Source organism: Oncorhynchus gorbuscha, linkage group LG23 (genome assembly GCF_021184085.1).
Source record: "Oncorhynchus gorbuscha isolate QuinsamMale2020 ecotype Even-year linkage group LG23, OgorEven_v1.0, whole genome shotgun sequence".
NCBI lineage: Eukaryota > Metazoa > Chordata > Actinopteri > Salmoniformes > Salmonidae > Oncorhynchus > Oncorhynchus gorbuscha.
Window position 1 is genome coordinate 54,349,493 of NC_060195.1, and position 24,111 is coordinate 54,373,603.

The 24,111-nt window shown below is 45.5% G+C and overlaps 1 protein-coding gene across 1 annotated transcript in view; it reads left to right on the plus strand.

The window, feature by feature from the left end:
- Positions 1–24,111, plus strand: part of LOC124010371 (cell adhesion molecule 2-like) — a 28,289-nt gene that overhangs the window by 1,660 nt on the left and 2,518 nt on the right. The window contains exon 3 of the mRNA XM_046322740.1: positions 19,642–19,698. Coding sequence (XP_046178696.1) covers positions 19,642–19,698 — 57 coding nt within the window. The remainder of the gene's footprint in view (positions 1–19,641; positions 19,699–24,111) is intronic.

Below are 24,111 nucleotides of genomic sequence, written 5' to 3' on the forward strand. Positions count from 1 at the left end.
AGAGAGAGAGAGAGAGAGAGAGAGAGAGAGAGAGAGAGAGACTCCAGAGTGTTAGAAGGGGGTATCACCCTATGGAACAACAGATTATGGGGAGTGTCTGTTTATCAGCCAGCCGCAAACCCAGAGAGGAGTCTGGGTAAGAACACCTCTAGCACCACAGGTTCTGCTCTCGTGATAAGGACATCCTGACTGGTAGCAGCTCAATTTCACACTCTATCTCTCTCACTCACACACACACATATACTCACATACACACAAAAGAGTACCCTCACATGAAAATAAAATGAGCATCTGAAAACTGTGTGGTTAAATACAGATGTAGGATCTTAATTTGACCACCCATTTGCAGGAGCACTTCCTTGCAGTGCAGGAAATGTAATACCTTTAGTGTTTATTATACTTAACTTGTAGTATTGAGTATATAGGCCAATTCTCTTGGGAATTGGCCTATATGGATATGGCTACATTTTTGTGTTTTTTACAGAAGGTTTTAAAAGGCTTCTGAAGCTTGTAATTTCCACTGAAATTTCATACATGATTTTCCATGACGAAAAATGTATCAACCCCTTCAAAAATGTCTATTAATTATGATATTTAAATGATAGGAGGCCGTCTGCGCTCTTTAAGGGTTACTACTAAATCGTGTTGGTTCCAGGTGCGTAGGCGTTCAAATAGGAATACCGGAGGAGATCCAAAACTAAGGCTTGAATGCAAAATAAAGATGCTAATTTGAACATCATTGTGCCCAAAATATCTAAACAGAGGTTTCGGCCTCAGGCCAACCTCCGTATAAATGGTCGGCACACACACCTGTTTTAATTTCAAGGATAATTACATGTCACATGATCAAGCAAGAAAATACATCAGAGAACCTCTTCCATCCTATCATCTCTTCCCTCCGCTCAAACCTTCTCCCACCTATCTCCTGATTCTGCCTCCTCAACCCTCCTCTCCTCCCTCTCTGCATCCCTTGACTCCCTTGACATTGTGCCCAAAATATCTAAACAGAGGTTTCGGCCTCAGGCCAACCTCCGTATAAATGGTCGGCACACACACCTGTTTTAATTTCAAGGATAATTACATGTCACATGATCAAGCAAGAAAATACATCAGAGAACCTCTTCCATCCTATCATCTCTTCCCTCCGCTCAAACCTTCTCCCACCTATCTCCTGATTCTGCCTCCTCAACCCTCCTCTCCTCCCTCTCTGCATCCCTTGACTCTCTATGTCCCCTATCCTCCAGGCCGGCTCGGTCCTCCCCTCCCGCTCCGTGGCTCGATGACTCATTGCGAGCTCACAGAACAGGGCTCCGGGCAGCCGAGCGGAAATGGAGGAAAACTCGCCTCCCTGCGGACCTGGCATCCTTTCACTCCCTCCTCTCTACATTTTCCTCCTCTGTCTCTGCTGCTAAAGCCACTTTCTACCACGCTAAATTCCAAGCATCTGCCTCTAACCCTAGGAAGCTCTTTGCCACCTTCTCCTCCCTCCTGAATCCTCCGCCCCCCCCCCCCCCTCCTCCCTCTCTGCAGATGACTTCGTCAACCATTTTGAAAAGAAGGTCGACGACATCCGATCCTCGTTTGCTAAGTCAAACGACACCGCTGGTTCTGCTCACACTGCCCTACCCTGTGCTCTGACCTCTTTCTCCCTCTCTCTCCAGATGAAACGTCTTGTGACGGCCGGCCGCCCAACAACCTTGACCCTATCCCCTCCTCTCTTCTCCAGACCATTTCCGGAGACCTTCTCCCTTACCTCACCTCGCTCATCAACTCATCCCTGACCGTTGGCTACGTCCCTTCCGTCTTCAAGAGAGGAGAGTTGCACCCCTTCTGAAAAAACCTACACTCGATCCCTCCGATGTCAACAATTACAGACCAGTATCCCTTCTTTCTTTTCTCTCCAAAACTCTTGAACGTGCCGTCCTTGGCCAGCTCTCCCGCTATCTCTCTCTGAATGACCTTCTTGATCCAAATCAGTCAGGTTTCAAGACTAGTCATTCAACTGAGACTGCTCTCCTCTGTATCACGGAGCGCTCCGCACTGCTAAAGCTAACTCTCTCTCCTCTGCTCTCATCCTTCTAGATCTATCGGCTGCCTTCGATACTGTGAACCATCAGATCCTCCTCTCCACCCTCTCCGAGTTGGGCATCTCCGGCGCGGCCCACGCTTGATTTGCGTCCTACCTGACAGGTCGCTCCTACCAGGTGGCGTGGCGAGAATCTGTCTCCTCACCACGCGCTCTCACCACTGGTGTCCCCCAGGGCTCTGTTCTTGGCCCTCTCCTATTCTCGCTATACACCAAGTCACTTGGCTCTGTCATAACCTCACATGGTCTCTCTTATCATTGCTATGCAGACGACACACAATTAATCTTCTCCTTTCCCCCTTCTGATGACCAGGTGGCGAATCGCATCTCTGCATGTCTGGCAGACATATCAGTGTGGATGACGGATCACCACCTCAAGCTGAACCTCGGCAAGACGGAGCTGCTCTTCCTCCCGGGGAAGGACTGCCCGTTCCATGATCTCGCCATCACGGTCGACAACTCCATTGTGTCCTCCTCCCAGAGCGCCAAGAACCTTGGCGTGATCCTGGACAACACCCTGTCGTTCTCAACTAACATCAAGGCGGTGGCCCGTTCCTGTAGGTTCATGCTCTACAACATCCGCAGAGTACGACCCTGCCTCACACAGGAAGCGGCGCAGGTCCTAATCCAGGCACTTGTCATCTCCGTCTGGATTACTGCAACTCGCTGTTGGCTGGGCTCCCTGCCTGTGCCATTAAACCCCTTCAACTCATGCAGCCCGTCTGGTGTTCAACCTTCCCAAGTTCTCTCAGTCACCCCGCTCCTCCGTTCTCTCCACTGGCTTCCAGTTGAAGCTCGCATCCGCTCCAAGACCATGGTGCTTGCCTACGGAGCTGTGAGGGGAACGGCACCTCAGTACCTCCAGGCTCTGATCAGGCCCTACACCCAAACAAGGGCACTGCGTTCATCCACCTCTGGCCTGCTCGCCTCCCTACCACTGAGGAAGTACAGCTCCCGCTCAGCCCAGTCAAAACTGTTCGCTGCCCTGGCCCCCCAATGGTGGAACAAACTCCCTCACGACGCCAGGACAGCGGAGTCAATCACCACCTTCCGGAGACACCTGAAACCCCACCTCTTTAAGGAATACCTAGGATAGGTTAAGTAATCCCTCTCACCCCACCCCCCTAAGTTTTAGATGCACTATTGTTAAAGTGACTGTCCCACTGGATGTCATAAGGTGAATGCACCAATTTGTAAGTCGCTCTGGATAAGAGCGTCTGCTAAATGACTTAAATGTAATGTAAATGTAACCTGTAGTCAGTACCTAGTGATCTACATTATATACAAAAGTGAACAGAGAAATATCATAAATTATTGCTACTGTGATTTTTCTAAAGAAACCATGATGTTCAAATTAACTGCTTTCTGTGTGGCATGTAGACTAGCGGTTAAGAGGGTAATTGAACGGTTTCTGGTCTGAATCCCAAAGCCGACTAGGTGAACAATCTTACAATGTGCCCTTGAGCAAAGCACTTAGCTATAATTGTTCCTCTATGTTGCTCTGGATAAGAGTGTCTACTAAATTACATGAAATCTGTCTTTTGCATTCAAGCCTCAGTTTTGGATTTATTCCTTTTTTCAGACAGTGTGCGGGTCTCCATCTCCTCCATTCATTATAATTTCATGCAGGATTATTATTATTCAGCTAACCTGAAGTCCAATCAATGAGACAAGATTGGAGATGTTGGTTAGAGCTACCTTGCCCTATAAAAAACACTCACAAAATGTGAGTTTCATATTCACAAGAAGCATTGCCTGATGTGAACCATGCCTCAAACAAAAGAGATCTCAGAAGACCTAAGATTAAGAATTGTTGACTTGCATAAAGCTGGAAAGGGTTACAAAAGTATCCCTAAAAGCTTTGATGTTCATCAGTCCACGGTAAGACAAACTGTCTATAAATGAAGAAAGTTCATCACTGTTGCTACTCTCCCTAGGAGTGGCCGTCCTGCTAAGATGACTGCAAGAGAACACACAATTCTCAACGAGGTCAAGAAGAATCCTAGTGTCAGCTAAAGACTTACAGAAATCTCTGGGACATGCTAACATCTCTGTTGAGTCTACAATACGTAAAACACTAAACAAGAATGGTGTTCATGGGAGGACACCGCAGAAGAAGACACTGCTGTCCAAAAAAAAACATTGCTGCAGAAGAAGACACTGCTGTCTGAAATTTGCAAAAGTGCACTTTGATGTTCCACTGCGCTACTGGCAAAATATTCTGTGGACAGATGGAACTACAATTGAGTTGTTTGAAAGGAACACAAAACACCATGTGTGGTGAAAAAAAGGCACAGCACACCAACATCAAAACCTCATCCCAACTGTAAAGTATGGTGGAGGGAGCATCATGGTTTGGGACTGCTTTGCTGCCTCAGGGCCTGGACAGCTTGCTATCATCGAGGGGAAATGAATTCCCAAGTTTATCAAGACATTTTGCAGGAGAATGTCTGCCAAGCTCAACAGAAGTTGGGTGATGCAACAGGACAACGACCCAAAACACAGAAGTAAATCAACAATAGAATGGCTTCAGAAGAAGAAAATATACTTCAGAAGAAGAAAATATGAGAACGGTTCACACCAGACATCCCAAGAATATTGCTGAACTGAAACAGTTTTATTAAGTGGAATGGTCCAAAATTCCTCCAGACCGTGATGCAAGTCTGATCCGCAACTACAGAAAACGTTTGGTTGATACTTATTGCTGGCAAAGGAGGGTCAACCAGTTATTAAATCCAAGGGTTCACATACTTTTTCCCACCCTGCACTGTGAATGTTTAAAACGGTGTGTTCAATAGAGACATAAACACATATAATTGTTTGTGTGTTATTAGTTTCAGCATACTGTGTCTGTCTATTGTTTTGGCCTAGATGAAGATCTGATCAAATTGGATGACCAATTTATGTAGAAATCCAGGTAATTCCAAAGGGTTCACATACTTTTTATTGCCACTGTATATGATAAATATATTTGTTCATCTATTCAAGTTACTGGCCCAATGCTCTTAACCCTCTTCCGCCCTACCAATTCAAATGTGGTTTAAAATGGTTTCAAAGATTTCCCAAAAGAGTAACAGTCTTCCAATTAAACCAGTGTTTCCCAACTCCGGTCCTTGAGTCCCCCCAACAGCACATATTTTTGGTGTAGCCGCTGATTCAACTTGTCAAGGGCTTGATGATTAGTTGACAAGTAGAATCAGGTGTGCTTGTCCAGGGGCCATAACAAAAATATATACTGGTGGGGGTACTGAAGGACCAGAGGTAATTGTGCTCTCATTGTTTTATAAAGGGTAGGACAAATATTGTGAGACAGTTTAGAAAAGAAACAAATGTGTCTTTCTGTTTCTCTCGTGAAATCTTTGAAAATTTTCAGACCGCATTTGAACTGAATTTGAACCAATAACTGACAAAGCTTCGTCATTGTTAAACCCGGCATTATGAAGAGATTATCTTACAACAAGGATAGAGTCACTTTCTCTCACTGACATACATCATGTAGGCTATCCACATGAAAACATTCCTCTGAGAATCTTCTCCGCTCATATTCCCCTCGGTTTGTTTGATAAAGAACAGCTATCACAGTGCCATCCAACACAGCATGTCACACCAGCCAAAGTGACCGAATTAAACCCTTAACTCGCTCCCCTCTTCAGTGACGGGATCTGTGTGTCTGCATCGAAGTGACTCTGTACTGCTGTTGTTGTTGACGAGCCAATACGACAGGCTCAACGTGATGCTGTCTAAGAAGAAGGCAATGCCAAAGGGACGCAGCATGCCTTGGACTGTCATAACAGCCTTGGGAGACAGTGAAGAAGCAAAGAGATCATTAGAGAATGCACTCACTGGTTAGAGTAGAATTGTCATGCAGTAATTTTTTTTTTTTTGTGAGGGAGAGTTCATTGAGGTGAGACAATCAGATGTTGATCAGCAGGTGTGTGACTATCCTCTGTATCCTTTATGCATCTGTTTCCTGTTGACTTAGATGCTACAAATGTGTCAAAAAACTAAGTTGTGTTGTTCCCAAGAGAGCAGTACTGAACGTCAGGTATTAAAACATAGTTTACATTCATCAAGCTAATGGGCTGAAGACAAGTAGAACTTTTTGCAACCAATTGTGTTCTAACTAACTGAAGTAAAAAGAAAAAAGCACAACAGGTTGAAAATAATATATAAAATACATGATCAATTCCACATCCACTACCACCGTGGTATGTGGATCCTAACTTGCCTTCCTGTCAAAAATCTCACTATTTTATGTTACCATTCTGTGTTTAATTAACCCTTTACACTCGTGGGAGTTGGCCTACAGGGATAGGTCTAATTTTAAATGTTTCTTGCAGAAGAAAGTATATGCATAAGCATGGTAGCAATTTAAAGCGAACAGCTTGGAGATGATCAAATCAAATCAAATGTTATTTGTCACATGTGCCGAATACAACAGGTGTAGGTAGTCCTTACAGTGAAATGCTTACTTGCAAGCCCTTAACCAATAATGCAGTTTTAAGAAAATACCTAAAAGAAAAGAGATAAGAGTAACAAATAACAAAAGAGCCGCAGTAAATAACAATAGCGGGCTATATACAGGGGGTACCGGTACAGAGTCAATGTCAATGTGCGGGGGCACCGGTGTTGAGGTAATTGAGGTAATATGTACATGTAGATAGAGTTATTAAAAGTGACTGTGCATAGATAATAACAGAGAGTAGCAGGGGGGTGCAATGCAAATAGTCTGGGTAGCCATTTGATTATCTGTTCAAGGAGTCTTATGGCTTGGGGAAAGAAGCTATTTAGGAGCCTCATGGTGTCACGCTCTGGCCATAGAGAGGTTTTTATTCTCTATTTTGGTTAGGCCAGGGTGTGACTAGGGTGGGCATTCTAGTTTCTTTATTTCTATGTTGGTGTGGTTTCCAATCAGAGCTGTCTATCGTTGTCTCTGATTGGGGATCATATATAAGTTGTCCTTTATCGTTTGGGTTTTGTGGGTAGTTGTTTTCTGTTTAGTGTCTGCACCTGACAGGACTGTTTCGGTTTTGACTCTTTGTTATTTTGTTCGAGTGTTTTGAGAAATACATTTATCATGAACACTTACCACGCTGCGCTTTGGTCCATGCCTTCTGACGAGAGACGTGACAGAACTACCCACCACCAAAGGACCAAGCAGCGTGGCCAGGAGGAGCAGGGATCCTGGGCCCAGAAGGAGAGTCAGTGGAGGACCTCATGGACATGGGAGGAGGTTATGGCAGGGGACAAGACCCTGCCATGGAAACAGGCGGAAACAGCAAGGGAGGAATGGTGGCGATACCAGGCGTCACGGCAACGAGGCAAGCACGAGAGGCAGCCCCCAAACATTTTTTGGGGGGACACACGGGGAGAGTGGCAGAGTCAGGGTTCAGACCTGAGCCAACTCCTCGTGCTTACCGTGGGGAACGAGTGACCGGTCAAGCACCATGCTATCCAGTTCTGCTCACCATGCCTTCAGTGCGCATCCACAGCCCAGTGTGCTCTGTGGAAGCTCCCCGCAGTGGCCGTGCTAGAGTGGGTATTCAGCCAGGACGGATTGTGTGTTCATGGCCTCTGGTGCGTCTCTTTGGACCAGGTTATCCTGTGCCAGCTCTATGCACGGTGTCCCCGGTTCGCCAGAAAAGCCCAGTGCGACCTGTTCCAGTTCCCCACACTTGCCGGGCTAAGGGGCTATCCAGCCAGGATGAGTTATGCCAGCTCTGCGCTCCAGACCTCCGGTGCTCTGGGCTCCAGACCTCCGGTGCCTCCACGGTCCAGTGTGTCTTGAGCTGGCTCTACTCACTATGCCTCCAGTGCGCCATCATAGCCCAGTGCATCCTGTGCCAGCTCTCCACACTCACCGAGCTAGAGTGGGTATCCAGCCAGGATGTGTTGCGGCAGCTCCACTCACTAGGCTGCCTGTACGTCTCCTCATTCCGGTGAGACCTGTTCCAGCTCCACGTTCGAAGCCTCCAGTGATGATACATGGCCCAAAGCCTCCAGTGATGATCCCTGGCACGAAGCCTCCAGTGATGATCCATGGCCCAAAGCCTCCAGAATGATGATCCATGGCACGAAGCCTCCAGAATGATGATCCATGGCACGAAGCCTCCAGTGATGATCGATGGCACAAAGCCTCCAGTGAGGATCCATGGCACGAAGCCTCCAGTGATGATCCATGGCACGAAGCCTCCAGTGATGATCCATGGCCCGGAGCCTGCAGTGAGGATCCATGGCTCCGCAATCCGGAGCCTCCAGCTACTGTCCCCGGTCCGAAGCCTGCAGAGACGTCTCCGGTCCGGAGCCACCAGCGACGGTCTCCGGTCCGGAGCCACCAGCGACGGTCTCCGGTCCGGAGCCTCCAGCGACGGCCTCCGGTCCGGAGCCTCTAGCGACGGTCTCCGGTCCGGAGCCTCCAGCGACGGTCTCCGGTCCGGAGCCTCCAGCGACGGCCACCGGTCCGGAGCCTCCAGCGACGGCCTCCGGTCCGGAGCCTCCAGCGACGGTCACCGGTCCGGAGCCTCCAGCGACGGTCCCCGGTCCGGAGCCTCCAGCCAAGGTCCCCGGTTCGGCATCTCCAGCGACGGTCCCCGGTTCTGCGCCTCTAGCGACGGTCCAGAGCCTCCAGCGACGGTCCCCAGTCCGGAGCCTCCGGCGACGGTCCCCAGTCTGGAGCCTGCGGCGATGATTGGTGGTCTGGTTCCTCCGGCGATGATCTGCGGCCCGGTTCCGCCAGTGAAGGTCCATGCACCTGGGCCGCCACCAGTGAAGGTCCATGCACCAGGGCTGCCACCAAAGCGGAGGGATCTGCGGGTGGAGGGGGGGTCTACGTCCCGCACCAGAGTCGCCGCCGTGAAGGGATGCCCACCCAGACCCTCGGGCCAGGGTGTGACTAGGGTGGGCATTCTAGTTTCTTTATTTCTATGTTGGTGTGGTTCCCAATTAGAGGCAGCTGTCTATCGTTGTCTCTGATTGGGGATCATATATAAGTTGTCCTTTATCGTTTGGGTGTTGTGGGTAGTTATTTTCTGTTCACCTGACAGGACTGTTTCGGTTTTCACTCTTTTGTTATTTTGTTCGGGTGTTTTGAGTAATACATTTATCATGAACACTTACCACGCTGCGCTTTGGTCCATGCCTTCTGACGAGAGACGTGACACTTGGACCTAGACTTAGTTCTCTGGTACCGCTTGCCGCGCGGTAGCAGAGAGGACAGTCTATGACTAGGGTGGCTAGAGTCTATGATCATTTTTAGGGCCTTCCTCTGACACCGCCTGGTATATAGGTCCTGGATGGCAGGAAGCTTGGCCCCGGTGATGTACTAGGCTGTTATTAGAAATTATTAGGCCAAAAATGAGGACACCTGGAAAATGTGGAGTAGGTGCAACATAAGAAAATACAAAAATGACAAGGGTTTGAGTGAGAGGACTAAATGGTGTTTCCAAGCGGCCTAGAGCAAGCACATGTTTGTTTTGTTTGGAACTCAGCCCTGCTTCCCCCACCATCACACAATTCCATTGGTTGTTTACGCAATCCAAGAAAGGCCCATTATAAATCGCAATCTGGGTCAGGTGGGAATCATTTGAAAGCTTGTTCTATTGCCAGGTTATAAAACAAGATCATACAGTGTTCACAGGGCAAGTCAGGGAAATAGCCATTTTGGTGCGCATAGAAAGGAGTCGAGAGTGCATTCAGGTGTGTGTTCCACTGCAAATTTTCGTTACAATAGAAAAACATAGGCTCATCAGTCAAAACCCATACAGCGCCGTGAAGCTCTGAGCGCCGACGTCATGTATAGAATGCTATTGTACAGACACTGTGTTCCAAATTTGGCTGCTTATCAGTGCCAAAATCTGCTATTTTAAATTGTGTACATGTACAAATGTAAAGGGCTACTCAAACATCTCAGTATGATCATTCAGTCTCGTTAGTGTCTTTCCTGCCTGTAATCTTGCTCCAGCTCAATGACTCACTGAGGTTTAAACCTGAGGAGTCAAGTCTGGGTCCACTGCCTCAAACCCCCCCCCCCCATTCTCTCCACTCTCTCTAGCCTTGTTTATACCTGGTTCTAACATGCATCCTTTGTCCTGGTTTTATGCACATTCTGATTATGCCCACATTGTAGCCGTTGTGTATACAGATGGTAGTAGGATGTATGTCGTATCCATGTACACTGTGTATGCATTGTGACCAGATATCCTGGCCCCTCCCTGTATGCAAATTATTTGACAGTTATTCTTTCAATATATATTCATTTAAAGACACATATTGATGCAATAAGTCGATGGTGTCACCTGTCAATGATTCTAGAGGGCGGGATGATGATGGATGAAATGGGTTCACTATCCAGATCGGTCTACACTGGTAAGATTTCCAGACATAATGCTTTGACTACCTCCGGAGGTGGTCAGGATGATCTGATCGCCATCAGATCCCAATGCAGCGTTTAATCATCTACATCTGTCTAAAAATGTGGGCATAGTCAGAATGTGGACAATATCAGGACAACGGACGCAAGTTAGAACCAGGTATAAATGGGGGTTTCTCTCTCCCCCCACTTCTCTTTCTCTCTTCACACCTCTCACAAGTTAATGAGAGGAAATAAAGCATCTGTCAGGCATGTCAAACGGCCTGGGCCCAGTAGACCAGGCAGGGAACTCAAGGTCACCTCATTGGCTCAGAGCAGCACCATAGTCATGTCTTGGAAGAGTGCCTGCGACACGGCCTTCGCCTCGAACTGCTGCTTTGACAGCTGGGAAATCAGAGTAGAAATACATTTATAAAGCTAGGGGAGAAGGAGGAGATAGAATGAGCTGCTGCCATCTTAATCAGAGCATGGATTGCTGTAGGTGTCGTAGCCTTTGATAAAGGAACTGCCACACACCTACAGGTAGCTCCTTCACAGGCGTGAATCATTTGTGGCGTTATGTTGATCCAAATACAATAGCCAGATTCAAATTTTATGTTACATCATCCATTCACTGGAAAAGACCATTGTGATGCTTTTAAATGCTTTAACGTTTGAACAACCTTCTCTCATGAGAAGGGCAGATACTATTGGTGTTGCTGCCTTTGGGGCAGTCACTACAGGGACAGGCACCGTAGCAGAAGGGCAGATACTATTGATGTTGCTGCCTTTGGGGCAGTCATTATAGGGACAGGCACCGTAGCAGAAGGGCAGATACTATTGATGTTGCTGCCTTTGGGGCAGTCACTACAGGGACAGGCACCGTAGCAGAAGGGCAGATACTATTGATGTTGCGGCCCTTGGGGCAGTCATTATAGGGACAGTCACCATAGCAGAAGGGAAGATAGTATTGAGTAACTATAGCATAAGTGATACATATATAGTACAAATACATAGGCCATACAGTATACTACAGCCTAGCCCACTTACTGCGCTGGGCTCTGACTGTACTATTGCATCGTGGATGATGTCATTGAGGAGGAAAGTACGGGACTGTGTGTTGAGACCAGTTCTACACTAATCCTCCTCCAGAACATCTGGCGTGCGGACGAAGCCCATGTGGCCATCATGTACGGAACTGGGTATGGGGAGAACATTTGCTTTAGAATGGTTAAATATGCTGTAGGAAATTGTATGGGGAAAGGGTCTAAGATAGTGTTGTTGACTTTAATAGAGAAGTACTCCCAAATGGCAAACATTATTGTTTCAGCAAATCTCTCTCGCTCTTTCCATTTCTCTGACACCCACATGAATGCATAGATGTCCTTATTTTAATCAGCTGAACATTATCTTAGCTGAACAACCCCCTCAGATGCCCTCTAGCCCATACCCCCCCCAAGCAATAATATACTTCTCCAACCTCTTAAAGCCATAACAATAAGTGAATGGCCCCTGCAGCACCAGGAAGCCCATACTTACAGTACATTACACCGCTCTCCTTCATATGAGGCTCTCTGTCTGTACCTCATTAACTACAGAGCGCTGGGCCAGAGCCCCAAATGATCTCACTACAAAGCCATCTCATCTCAACCTCCTCTCCAAGGACTGCTGCTTCAAAACAAAATAAATGTAAATTACCGTCATTTTGGCCCCTGCCTGGCCTATCAACCACTCTATACCCCTGGGCAGCTGAGGGGAGGTCAGAGAGAGGGGAAACATCAGAGGGATATATGGGGGAATGTTACAGTCAGCCATCATCCCTTTATCAACCCTCCAGACGAGCTTCAATGCCATAAACTCTCCTTCCGTGGCCTCCAACTGCTCTTAAATGCAAGTAAAACTAAATGCATGCTCTTCAACCGATCGCTGCCTGCACCTGTCCGCCCGTCCAGCATCACTACTCTGGACGGTTCTGACTTAGCATATGTGGACAACTACAAATACTTAGGTGTCTGGTTACACTGTAAACTCTCCTTCCAGACTCACATCAAACATCTCCAATCCAAAGGTATATCTAGAAATGGCTTCCTATATCGCAACAAAGCATCCTTCACTCATGCTGCCAAACATACCCTCGTAAAACTGACCATCCTACGGATCTATAATTTAGCACAAACAACTACCTCTTCCCCTACTGTATTTATTTATTTTGCTCCTTTGCACCCCATTATTTCTATTTCTACTTTGCACATTCTTCCACTGCAAATCTACCATTCCAGTGTTTTACTTGATATATTGTATTTACTTCACCACCATGGCCTTTTTTTGCCTTTACCTCCCTTATCTCACCTCATTTGCTCACATTCTATATATACTTATTTTACTACTGTATTATTGACTGTATGTTTGTTTTACTCCATGTGTAACTCTGTGTTGTCATATGTGTCGAACTGCTTTGCTTTATCTTGGCCAGGTTGCAATTGTAAATGAGAACTTGTTCTCAACTTGCCTACCCTGGTTAAATAAAGGTGAAATAAAATAAATTAAAATCAAAAGACCAACAGACTGCCTGGAGTTAACTTGGGAATCTGGGACGCCCTCATGAAAAGAACCCAGCTAATATCAAAGCAAAGCTCCTACTCTACCTTTCCATTGTAGTGATACTAGAGAATATACTCCCCTATATGTCACATTTGCATCAGCATTGTCTTGAAAATACTAAATATAACAATCTGATGCGAACTGGGTCAAGGTTTGAACCGAGAACAACAAGCGCTACAACTGTTTGTACTGTACTAGAATTGAACTAGAATTGCCACGTACAACTCCCCACTGTATTTAGTCTCCCCACTGTATTTAGTCTCCCCACTGTATTTAGTCTCCCCACTGTATTTAGTCTACCCACTGTATTTAGTCTCCCCACTGTATTTAGTCTCCCCACTGTTTTGATCTTACTTTGAATAAGGTCATGGAAAGTGAAGTAGGAGACAATCTTGTCACTATCGATGAACAAGAAACTATTACCCCAAACATAGATAACGTAACATGAGGGCTGAAACCAAAATATTGTGTTAGGTTCCAGGTTGTATGTTAATTCTAAATAATCCCAGAGCAGCAACAATGCATGTTTCTAAAGCACTATCATCATGTAGCCTGACATTAAGCTGTGGGGCAGAGGAGATAGGAGATATGATGCCCCTGCCCTGGTCTCGTGGATATACCAGCAGAGTTAAAGCTATGCAGGCAGCATTCTGGTAATCGATTAGCTCTCCTTTTGGGAAATTATTCTGTTCTCAGACACATTTAGTCCGCATACAAATATTTGTATCAGTCAGTCAGTAGGACTGTGGAGTCTATTTTGTGCCATGCCACCAACTACCGGCTCAGTCCCCCTGGTTGGGCTCCAGTGCCACTTGTTCCCTCCCAGGGGGGGACATCCTGTGGATGGAGTTCTGCTCTGTCTTGGGGAAACAGATGTTTTGGATACAGAAACAGTAGAAGAGGCATGCATACAGCATACTGTGGTTATGTCCCAAATGGCACCCGATTACCTATTTAGTGCACTACTTGAGACCAGAGCTCTATGGGCCCTGTTCAAAAGTAGTGCACTATATAGGGAATAGCGAGCCATTTGGGATGCTATAACTCGGCAGCAAGGGGAACCAGCAGAGTCCCGCTCTTAGGGGAAGCGAGAGACACTTCCCTATTTGTTCTACTGATTCATCTTCTTAGGGCTAAGCCCTAGTGTACTGTAACTTGCAGTGGCACTTGTTCAGTCTCTGAAAAAGAATTGTACTGTGTTGTGTTTGTAACTAATGTACCTATCTTCTGCAGATATGAGTCAAATAACCCTTCTTTAAATAAGTACCACCTTGTAATCAACATTGGAGAAGGCGTGTTTGCGGAGGGGCGTGGTTTATATAGCTAGAAAGCTACTCAACTTGTGCCAAAGATTGACTGTAGGGTGTCAGCAAATATAATTAAAAGTTTACACTGTTCATCTATGGCAAATATACTTATGTCTCCCCTTTCATCTGTGTCTGGTGTTAGCTACTTACTGGCTAGCTAGGTCTCCAGCCAGCATTGAACAAAAGGAGGGAAGGGTCGCTCAGCTATCAGTTAGCAAACCATTGCTAGCGGTCATCAGCTAACCTTTAGCTCGGAAAGCTCTCGCTTTTACACCAGAGCATAACGGACCTATTTCTCTCCATATCCCCGGATTCCTACCGCAAACTCGGAACATTTTCACCTGGATCTTCGCAACTAGCTAGGGTCAATCCCGGGTGACCACTCCTGGCTAGCGCTTCCATCCCGGAGCAAGCACCAATTTGCCTGAAGCTTGCACAGACAGGGCTCCTGGGCTACCACCGAAGCCCACTCCTGGGCTACAATATCCGGACCCCTTCTACTGCAGGTACGGGGCACGGAACCCCGCCGATCCTCTACGACTGGAATACCGACAATCTGCCCATCACCTGGTTTAAAAATCTCTAAAGACTATGTCTCTCTCATAATTACTCAATGCCTAGGTTTACCTCCAATGTAGTCACATCCTACCTTACCTTTGTCTGTACACTATGCACACTATGAATCTATGCTATCGTGCCCAGAAACCTGCTCCTTTTACTCTCTGTTCCGAATGTGCTAGATGGCCAGTTCGTATAGCATTTAGCCGTACACTTATCCTACTTCTCCTCTGTTCCTCTGGTAATGGTTAATCCAGGTCCTGCAGAGCCTAGCTCCACTCCCACGGTGCTCTCATTTGTTGACTTCTGTAACCGTAAAAGCCTTGGTTTCATGCATGTTAACATTAGAAGACTACTCCCTAAGTTTGTTTTACTCACTGCTTTAGCACACTCTGCCAGCCCGGATGTCTTAGCCGTGTCTGAATCCTGGCTTAGGAAACAGACCAAAAACCCTGAAATCTCCATCGATAACTATAACAATTTCCGCCAAGATAGAACTGCCAAAGGGGGAGGTGTTGCAATCTACTGCAAAGATAGCCTGCAGAGTTCTGTATTACTATCCAAGTCTGTACCCAAACAATTTGAGCTTCTACTTCTAAAAATCACCTTTCCAGAAACAAGTATCTCACTGTTGCCGCTTGCTATAGACATCCCTCTGCACCCAGTTGTGCCCTGACAAAATTGTTGCAACACCTATTACTAGCCTGTTCAACCTCTCTTTCGTATCGTCTGAGATTCCCAAATATTGGAAAGCTGCCGTGGTCATACCCCCTCTTCAAAGGGGGTGACACTCTAGACCCAAACTGCTACAGACCTATATCTATCCTACCCTGTCTTTCTAAGGTCTTCGAAAGCCAAGTTAACAAACAGATTACCGACCATTTCGAATCCCACCGTACCTTCTCCGCTATGCAATCTGGTTTCAGAGCTGGTCATGGGTGCACCTCAGCCACGCGCAAGGTCCTAAACATTTACATTTACATTTAAGTCATTTAGCAGACGCTCTTATCCAGAGCGACTTACAATACTATGGTGGCTAAAAGACAAATCGCAGGAGGAGCAATAGATTTCCAGGTAAGGGCAGCCATTTTAAAAATCCTTCCATGCCCTGCAAGTGTACACTCAACCTATAATGCTGTCTGATATCAGAAGTGTCCACTTAATGAGGGCTGAAGGGGGTAGGGTGCATCTTAAGTGTTTGGACTGTAGCCCAGGTGTGCTAAAACTAGGGTCTAAACTAATTGACTATCAAGAAACCAGAGCAGTGTTACAGACAGGACCCCCCCCCCCCCCCCAGCTACTGTTAAATCAGTAAATGTACCATTTCAGTTTTACAATCCAGGATTCAAACAGTCTAGTCTCTTGAACTTGGCCAATCTCTACATTCACTACAAGATTTAGCTCACGATTTGGCCCACATACAATGCTTAGCTTGATACATAGCACATGTATTGGATAACACCAGCTGTAGGTAGTAACCACCACTTCAACATGATGGAAGTCAATCAGCACACTTCTGGTTCTGAAACCAACACTCCAGAGAAACCACAGGATGGGCAGCCATTGTGGTGGGAAGCCCCTCCCATCTATGGAACCAGAGGGCTGACATCATAACCACCATCGATAAGAGACAATACTGTGCAGCCATCTTCATCGACCTGGCCCAGGCTTTCGACTCTGTAAATCACCACATTCTTATTGGCAGACTCGACAGCCTTGGTTTCTCAAATGATTGCCTCGCCTGGTTTACCAACTACTACTCTGATAGAGTTCGGTGTGTCAAATTGGAGGGCCTATTGTCCGGACTTCTGGCAGTCTCTATGGGGCCGACTCTCTTCTCTGTATACATCAATGATGTTGCTCTTGCTGCTGGTGATTCTCTGATACACCTCTACGCAGACGACACCATTCTGTATACTTCTGGCCCCCTCTTTGGACACTGTGTTAACTAACCTCCAGACCAGCTTCAATTTCATACAACTCTCCTTCTGTGGCCTCCAACTGCTCTTAAATGCAAGAAAAACTAAATGCATGCTATTCAACTGATCACTGCCCGCACCTGCTCGCCCGTCCAGCATCACTACTCTGGACGGCTCTGACTTAGAATACGTGGGCAACTACAAATACCTAGGTGTCTGGTTAGACTGCAAACTCTCCTTCCAGAATCACAATCGCATCTCCAATCCAAAATTAAATCTATAATTGGCTTCCTATATCGCAACAAAGCATCCTTCACTCATGCTGACAAACATACCCTCGTAAAACTGACCATCCTACCGATCCTCGACTTCGGTAATGTCATCTATAAAATAGCCTCCAACACTCTACTCAACAAACTGGATGCAGTCTATCACAGTACCATCCGTTTTGTCACCAAAGCCCCGTACATTACTCACCATTGCGACCTGTACGCTCTCGTTGGTTGGCCCTCGCTTCATACACGTCACCAAACCCACTGGCTACAGGTCATCTACAAGTCTCTTCTAGGTAAAGCCCCGTCTAATCTCAGCTCACTGGTCACCATAGGAGCACACACTCGTAGCACGCGCTCCAACAGGTATGTCTCATTGGTCACCCCCAAAGCCAATTCTTCCTTTGGTCGTCTTTCCTTCCAGTTCTCTGCTGCCAATGACTGGAACGAACTGCAAAAATCTCTTATACCGGAGACTCATATCTCCCTCACTAGCTTTAAGCACCAGCTGTCAGAGCAGCTCACAGATCACTGCACCTGCCCATCTGTAAACAGCCCATCTATCTACCTACCTCATCCCCATACTGTATTTATTTATCTTGTTCCTTTACACCCCAGTATCTCCACTTGCACATTCATCTTCTGCACATCTACCATTCCAGTGTGTAATTGCTATATTGTAATTACTTTGCCACCATGGCCTATTTATTGCCTTACCTCCATTATCTTACCTTACACTCACTGTTTATAGACTTTTTTTTCCTACTGTATTATTGACTATGTTTTGTTTATTCCATGCGTAACTCTGTTGTTGTATGTGTCGAATTGATATGCGTTATCTTGGCCAGGTCGCAGTTGCAAATGAGAACTTGTTCTCAACTAGCCTACCTGGTTAAATAAAGGTGAAATAAAAAATAAATACAACATTCAAATTTCAAAAAAAGGTAGGGCCTTTTTTATATCGCTATTTCTGACTTTCGTGTCACACCTGCCTGGTTGAAAAATGTTTTTCAATGTTTTTTTATTTATTTATTTATTTATTTATTTAACCTCATTTTCGTGGTAACCAATTGTTTTTAGTAGCTACTATCTTGTCTCATCACTACAACTCCCGTACGGGCTCGGGAGAGACGAATGTTGAAAGTCATGTGTCCTCCAATACACAACCCAACCAAGCCGCACTGCTTCTTAACACAGCGCGCATCCAACCCGGAAGCCAGCCGCACCAATGTGTCGGAGGAACATCATGCACCTGGCAACCTTGGTTAGCGCTCACTGCGCCCGGCCCGCCACAGGAGTCGCTGGTACGCAATGAGACAAGGACATCCCTACCGGCCAACCCCTCCCTAACCCGAACGACGCTAGGCCAATTGTGCGTCGCCCCACGGACCTCCCGGGCGAGGCCGGTTACGACAGAGCCTGGGAGCGAACCCAGAGTCTCCGGTGGCACAGCTGGCGCAGCAGTACAGCGCCCTTAACCACTGCGTTGTCCTCAGATAACTGCACGGTATGCTTTTGTAAAGCCTTTTTGAAATCTGACACAGCGGCTGGATTAACAAGAAGTTAAGCTTTATTTTTGATGTATTACACTTGTGATTTTATGAAATTGAAATATTGAAAATACTGTAGTTTGAATTTTGCACTCTGCAATTTCACCGGATGTTGTTGAGGTGTCCGGCACCCCTTTTCCAAAGATTAAGCATCCTAAATAATTCCATAGATTCAGTTTTTTTAAATTGTGAACTTGAAGGCAAAAAAGAAAAGCCTAAAGTAAACCTGGTATTCCATCTGATTTTAGGCTACTACTGCTGTCACGTTCGTCATAACGAGGAGACCAAGGCGCAGCGTGATAAGAATACGTTCTTCTTTAATGAAAGAGAAACACTGAACAAAGTATACAAAACAACCATGCCGCTATCAGCCACGAGCGCTCAGCCACGGCTCAGCCACGAGCGCTCAGCCACGAGCGCTCAGCCACGAGCGCTCAGCCACGAGCGCTCAGCCACGAGCGCTCAGCCACGAGCGCTCAGCCACGAGCGCTCAGCCACGAGCGCTCATAGAGAATAACCCACAAAACCAAAATGGAAATGGCAACCTAAATAGGATCCCCAATCAGAGACAACGACAAACAGCTGCCTCTGATTGGGAACCAATTCAGGCCACCATAGACCTATATATATACCTAGACAAACCAAAACCCCATAGATGTACAAAAAACCGTAGACAAGACAAAAACACACATTACCGCCCTCGTCACACCCTGACATAACCAAAATAATAAAGAAAACAAAGATAACTAAGGTCAGGGCGTGACAACTGCCAACGACTTGTCTTGCACATAGTCAAGGCCCCCAGTACCAAAGCAACCCCAAAACATTATCAAACCTCCCCCATGTTTTTTTTCATTGGTCCACAGAACATTTTCACTGTATTTGGGGTTGTTCAGGTGGGGTTATGCAAAGTGCAATGGGGCTTTCGTTTGTCTCTTCAACAGTACGGTATTTTGTGTTCGTAGCTAATGCATCTTTTTACTATGTGCTTGCTTTCGCAGGAGTTCTGACAACAACTTCTGCAGATATGACTGAAACAAACTCAGCCGCTTTTTTAGGTAAGTATATTAATGTTTTCAGAATTCACACATTGATACAGACAGAAGGTGGGGAGAGAGAAATGCCAACACGTTGTCTACACCAAAGTGTGAAGATGCCTACAGTGGCGGACAAATATATTGCCAACATTGCACTTTTTTATTAATATGTCCCTATTTCTTTAGAACTCTGTCCCTGGTGGGGCTTGTCGATTCACCTCTGTGTCCAGTCTGCCAAAAAATACTTTCCTGACACTCACCTCCACACATTCTGGTTTTGTCCCATCATTCAGAATTACTGGGGGGAAAAAGTTCTGAGCATTCCCTCAGTCGTCCTCCATATTACCATTCCTGCATCCCCATCACTCTGCATACTAAATTACTTTGATGATGACGTCCACCTGTGTTTCCTCTATGTCCAAGGACAAACAACACTTCCTATTGATTTCATTAACAATCACCCAAAAAGTGACCCAGTCAACATCAAAATGGCACCTCCTACCAGGGACCAACACTCTATGGGTGATAGTTTGTGAACACTATTTCGGTGGATCACATATAATGCTAACCAGCAACTTATCCACTAGTCTTGCTTAGTCTTGTACGGTCCTGTCCTGTCCAGTGTTTCCGTCTCTTGTTTTGTCCTGTTTTGACATGTCCCTATTTTCTACTTGCCTCTTTTTATCCTTACCCTACTTTATCCTTACTTATCCTACTTATCCTTACCCTACTTTTATCCCTACGTATCCTTATCCTTACCCTACTTTATCCCTACTTATCCTACTTATCCTTACCCTACTTTATCCCTACTTATCCTACTTACCCTTACCCTACTTTATCCCTACTTATCCTTATCCTTACCCTACTTGATCCCTACTTTACTACTTATCCTTATCCTACTTTATCCCTACTTATCCTACTTATCCTTACCCTACTTTATCCCTACTTATACTACTTATCCTTACCCTACTTTTCTGTTTTTTTCTTACTTTTTGGTTGTAGTTGACCTTCTTCACTATAATAAACAGTTTTTATGTACATAGATTTGAGATCAGAATTTTAACACCCACGGTTTTTAATTGAACACTTTCTTAGACATGATATGTTATCCCACCGAAATAGTGTTCACAAACTAACACCCCTAGAGTGTTGGTCCCTAACACCGTGCTCCATGGCAAAATATGTGGTTGCCTCAAGTTTACGGTCTTGTCGTCAACTCCAATTCGAATGCTAATCCGTTATAGCCTAGTTTGCAGTCCACATTGTTCTCCTTGCATTGCTTCAGTATGGAAATACATGGTTAAACATAGGCTATAGCATTTGCACTGTTATATGGGCTAGGCCTACTGTAAATTGCAGTCTGGACATGGACATGCCAAATATAGTCAATAAGAATGATTAAATTCAATAGGCTATTGATAAGGCCTAAAAAAGACAGTTTCTAATTCTAATCTAATTCTAATATAAATTAAACAACAACTTGTTTTAAATAGGCCATGTCTCAATACAGTTACAGGCACATGATTGCTCCCCGTGGGCAACTTCTTAGACTATGGAGGGTTTTATGCACATCCAAACGTTTCACAGTAGCTGGATAAAGATCCAATGTAAAGAGAAGGGGGGGGGTGTCCACTCACTGCTATACTGCTCGCAAATATAACGTTTTATAAACATCATGGAACCATCTTACAGATCATATTTGCACTTCTCCAGAAATTGAATTGCAATTGAGCCATTTAATCTACGTTACCACAAACCCATGGATGGGGAATATTTCTAATAAGTTTGGTTTTTAATCAAATTAAACAAAAAAACAATGAATCTGCTTTTTTAAACAAACAACGATATTTCCAAGTAGGATCGGGTCTGAAGCATGATGTCTTAAATCACTCACGTTCTATGGCACTGTGTGCACACGTAGGCCTTAATGCCATTATGCAGAACATTCACGCCTCTATTCACACTTCTCCTGTCAATTGTATTGTTGCCTATGTGCGAGGCAGATTCTCAAAAATATCTGCCGTTGATATGACATTACACACTCTTAGGTTCTAGGTAGCACCTTTTGTTCTGAGAGTGTTGGAGGCTTGGATAGTTTGGAGGAGAGTGTGTGTCTTTGGTAATGGATGGATAGCCTACTGAACACGCAAAATGAAGTATGCAGGTCTGTGAATTGTGAATAATGAAAAATCATGATGGCAAAAACGTCCAAAATATTTGTAAGCAATCTTAGTAGACCATTTAAAACCTCTTTATTCTTAGGCTAGTTGGCTAATGGCCAGGATAAAAAAATAGGAACCTATGAGTTGTTGCTAAACCAGTCTTGATTAAAAGGGAAGGGGAGGCAATGTTTGGTTTTAATCAAATGAAACGATTCATCATATTATGTTTCTAAATATGAGATTAACCGGCACAAAATGCACATCTCTCTTCCATGAGCACTGTGTGTCATGGCTAGACTGACTGCACTTCCGGCTCTCAAACCCATTCCATTATCAACTGCATTACCATTCAGATTGTCTTAAAACTTCCCATTATAGCGCTGAATGAAATGGTCACTTCTGCTTGTGTTTTTAAAGGTCATGAATGGTCGAAATCGTGTTTTGCATGAGATTTTATGATATTTGGACGAGACATTGATAAAGTTTGATCATAAAGTTACTGGTCCCCTCCCCATGTCAAACACTTGGATTCAGGAAGCGGCATTATTAAAGGGATTGGGTGGCATCATCCTAAATCTCATTTTAATACCCACCAAATAAAAAGAAAGAAAGGAAATTATTACAGCCTCCACTCTTCTGGGAAGGCTTCCCACTAGATGTTGGAACATTGCTGTAGGGACTTGCTTCCATTCAGCTACAAGAGCTTTAGTGAGGTCGGGTGATTAGGCCTGGCTTGCAGTCGGCGTCCAATTCATCCCAAAGGTGTTCGATGGAGATGAGGTCAGGGTTCTGTGCAGGCCAGTCAAGTTCTTCCACACCGAGCTCGACAATCCTTTCTTTATGGACCTCGCTTTTTCACTGGAGCATTGTCATGCTGAAACAGGAAAGGGCCTTCCCCAAACTATTGCCACAAAGTTGGAAGCAATAGTCATCTCAATAGTCGTCTCTAGAATGTCATTGTATGATGTAGCGTTAAGATTTCCCTTCACTGGAACAAAGGGGCCTAGACCGAACCATGAAAAACAATTATTCCTCCCCCACCAAACTTTACAGTTTGTACTAGGAAATTGGGGCAGGTAGCGTTCTCCTGGCATCTGCAAAACCCAGATTCGTCCGTCAGACTGCCAGATGGGGAAACGTGATTCATAAGTCCAGAGAACACGTTTCCACTGCTCCAGTGTTCAATGGCGGCGAGCTTTACACCACCACAGCCAACGCTTGGCATTATGCATGGTGATCTTAGGTTTGTGTGTGGCTGCTCGGCCACGGAAACCCATTTCATGAAGCTCCAGACGAACAGTTATTGTACTTATGTTGCTTCCAGAGGTAGTTTGAAACTCAGTAGTGAGTGTTGCAACTGAGGACAGACTCAGCGGTCCCGTTCTGTGAGCTTGTATGGCCTACTACTTTGCAGCTGAGCCGTTGTTGCTCCAAGACGTTTCCACTTCACAATAACAGCACTTACAGTTGATCGGGGCAGCTCAAGCAGGGCAGAAATTTGACGAACTGAGTTGTTGGAAAGGTAGCATCCTATGACAGTGCCAAAAGTCTCTGAGCTCTTCAGTAAGGCCATTCTACTGCCAATGTTTGTCTATGGAGATTGCATGGCTGTGTGCTCTCTTTTATACACCTGTCAGCAATGGGTGTGGCTGAAACAGCCAAATCCACTTTGAAGGGTGTCCACATACTCTTTTGTATATTTAGTGTATTTGTACTGTACACTTTGAAGTAGACAACATGTTGGCATTTCTCTCTCTGCCCTTTCTGTCTTTATCTATGCGTGATTATGCGCGACTAAGATCCTTTCACTCATATGGACAAACTCCATATTAATGCCCATGATTTTGGAATGAGACGTCCACATACTTTTGGTCATATAGTGTATGTATAAATATAAAAAGGGAGAGATATTCAAATTAGGCTACAGATGTTGTAAGAACACGCAGGGGGATATGGACATGACAAGGCTGGGTGTGAACAGACAGAGAGCGAGCACGAGCAGCCTTTCCCTGAAGCCTACATGCCTCAGTCTCAATTACCATCCTGTCTCTGACCTCAAATAGTGAGAGTTAATAAGGCCTGTGAACTCTCCTCTCCCTGCTCAAACATGTATTCTCTCAGTACTGACACACACACTACTAACACCTCTTACCCTCTTACACCCCGGGTAGCTAGTCTTCTGAATGCAGCAACCTCCCACTCTCAGCTCAACCTCCGTCATGTCATCCACTACATTTGTGCCCCTGTACAGGGAGAGTGGTTATCGGTGCAC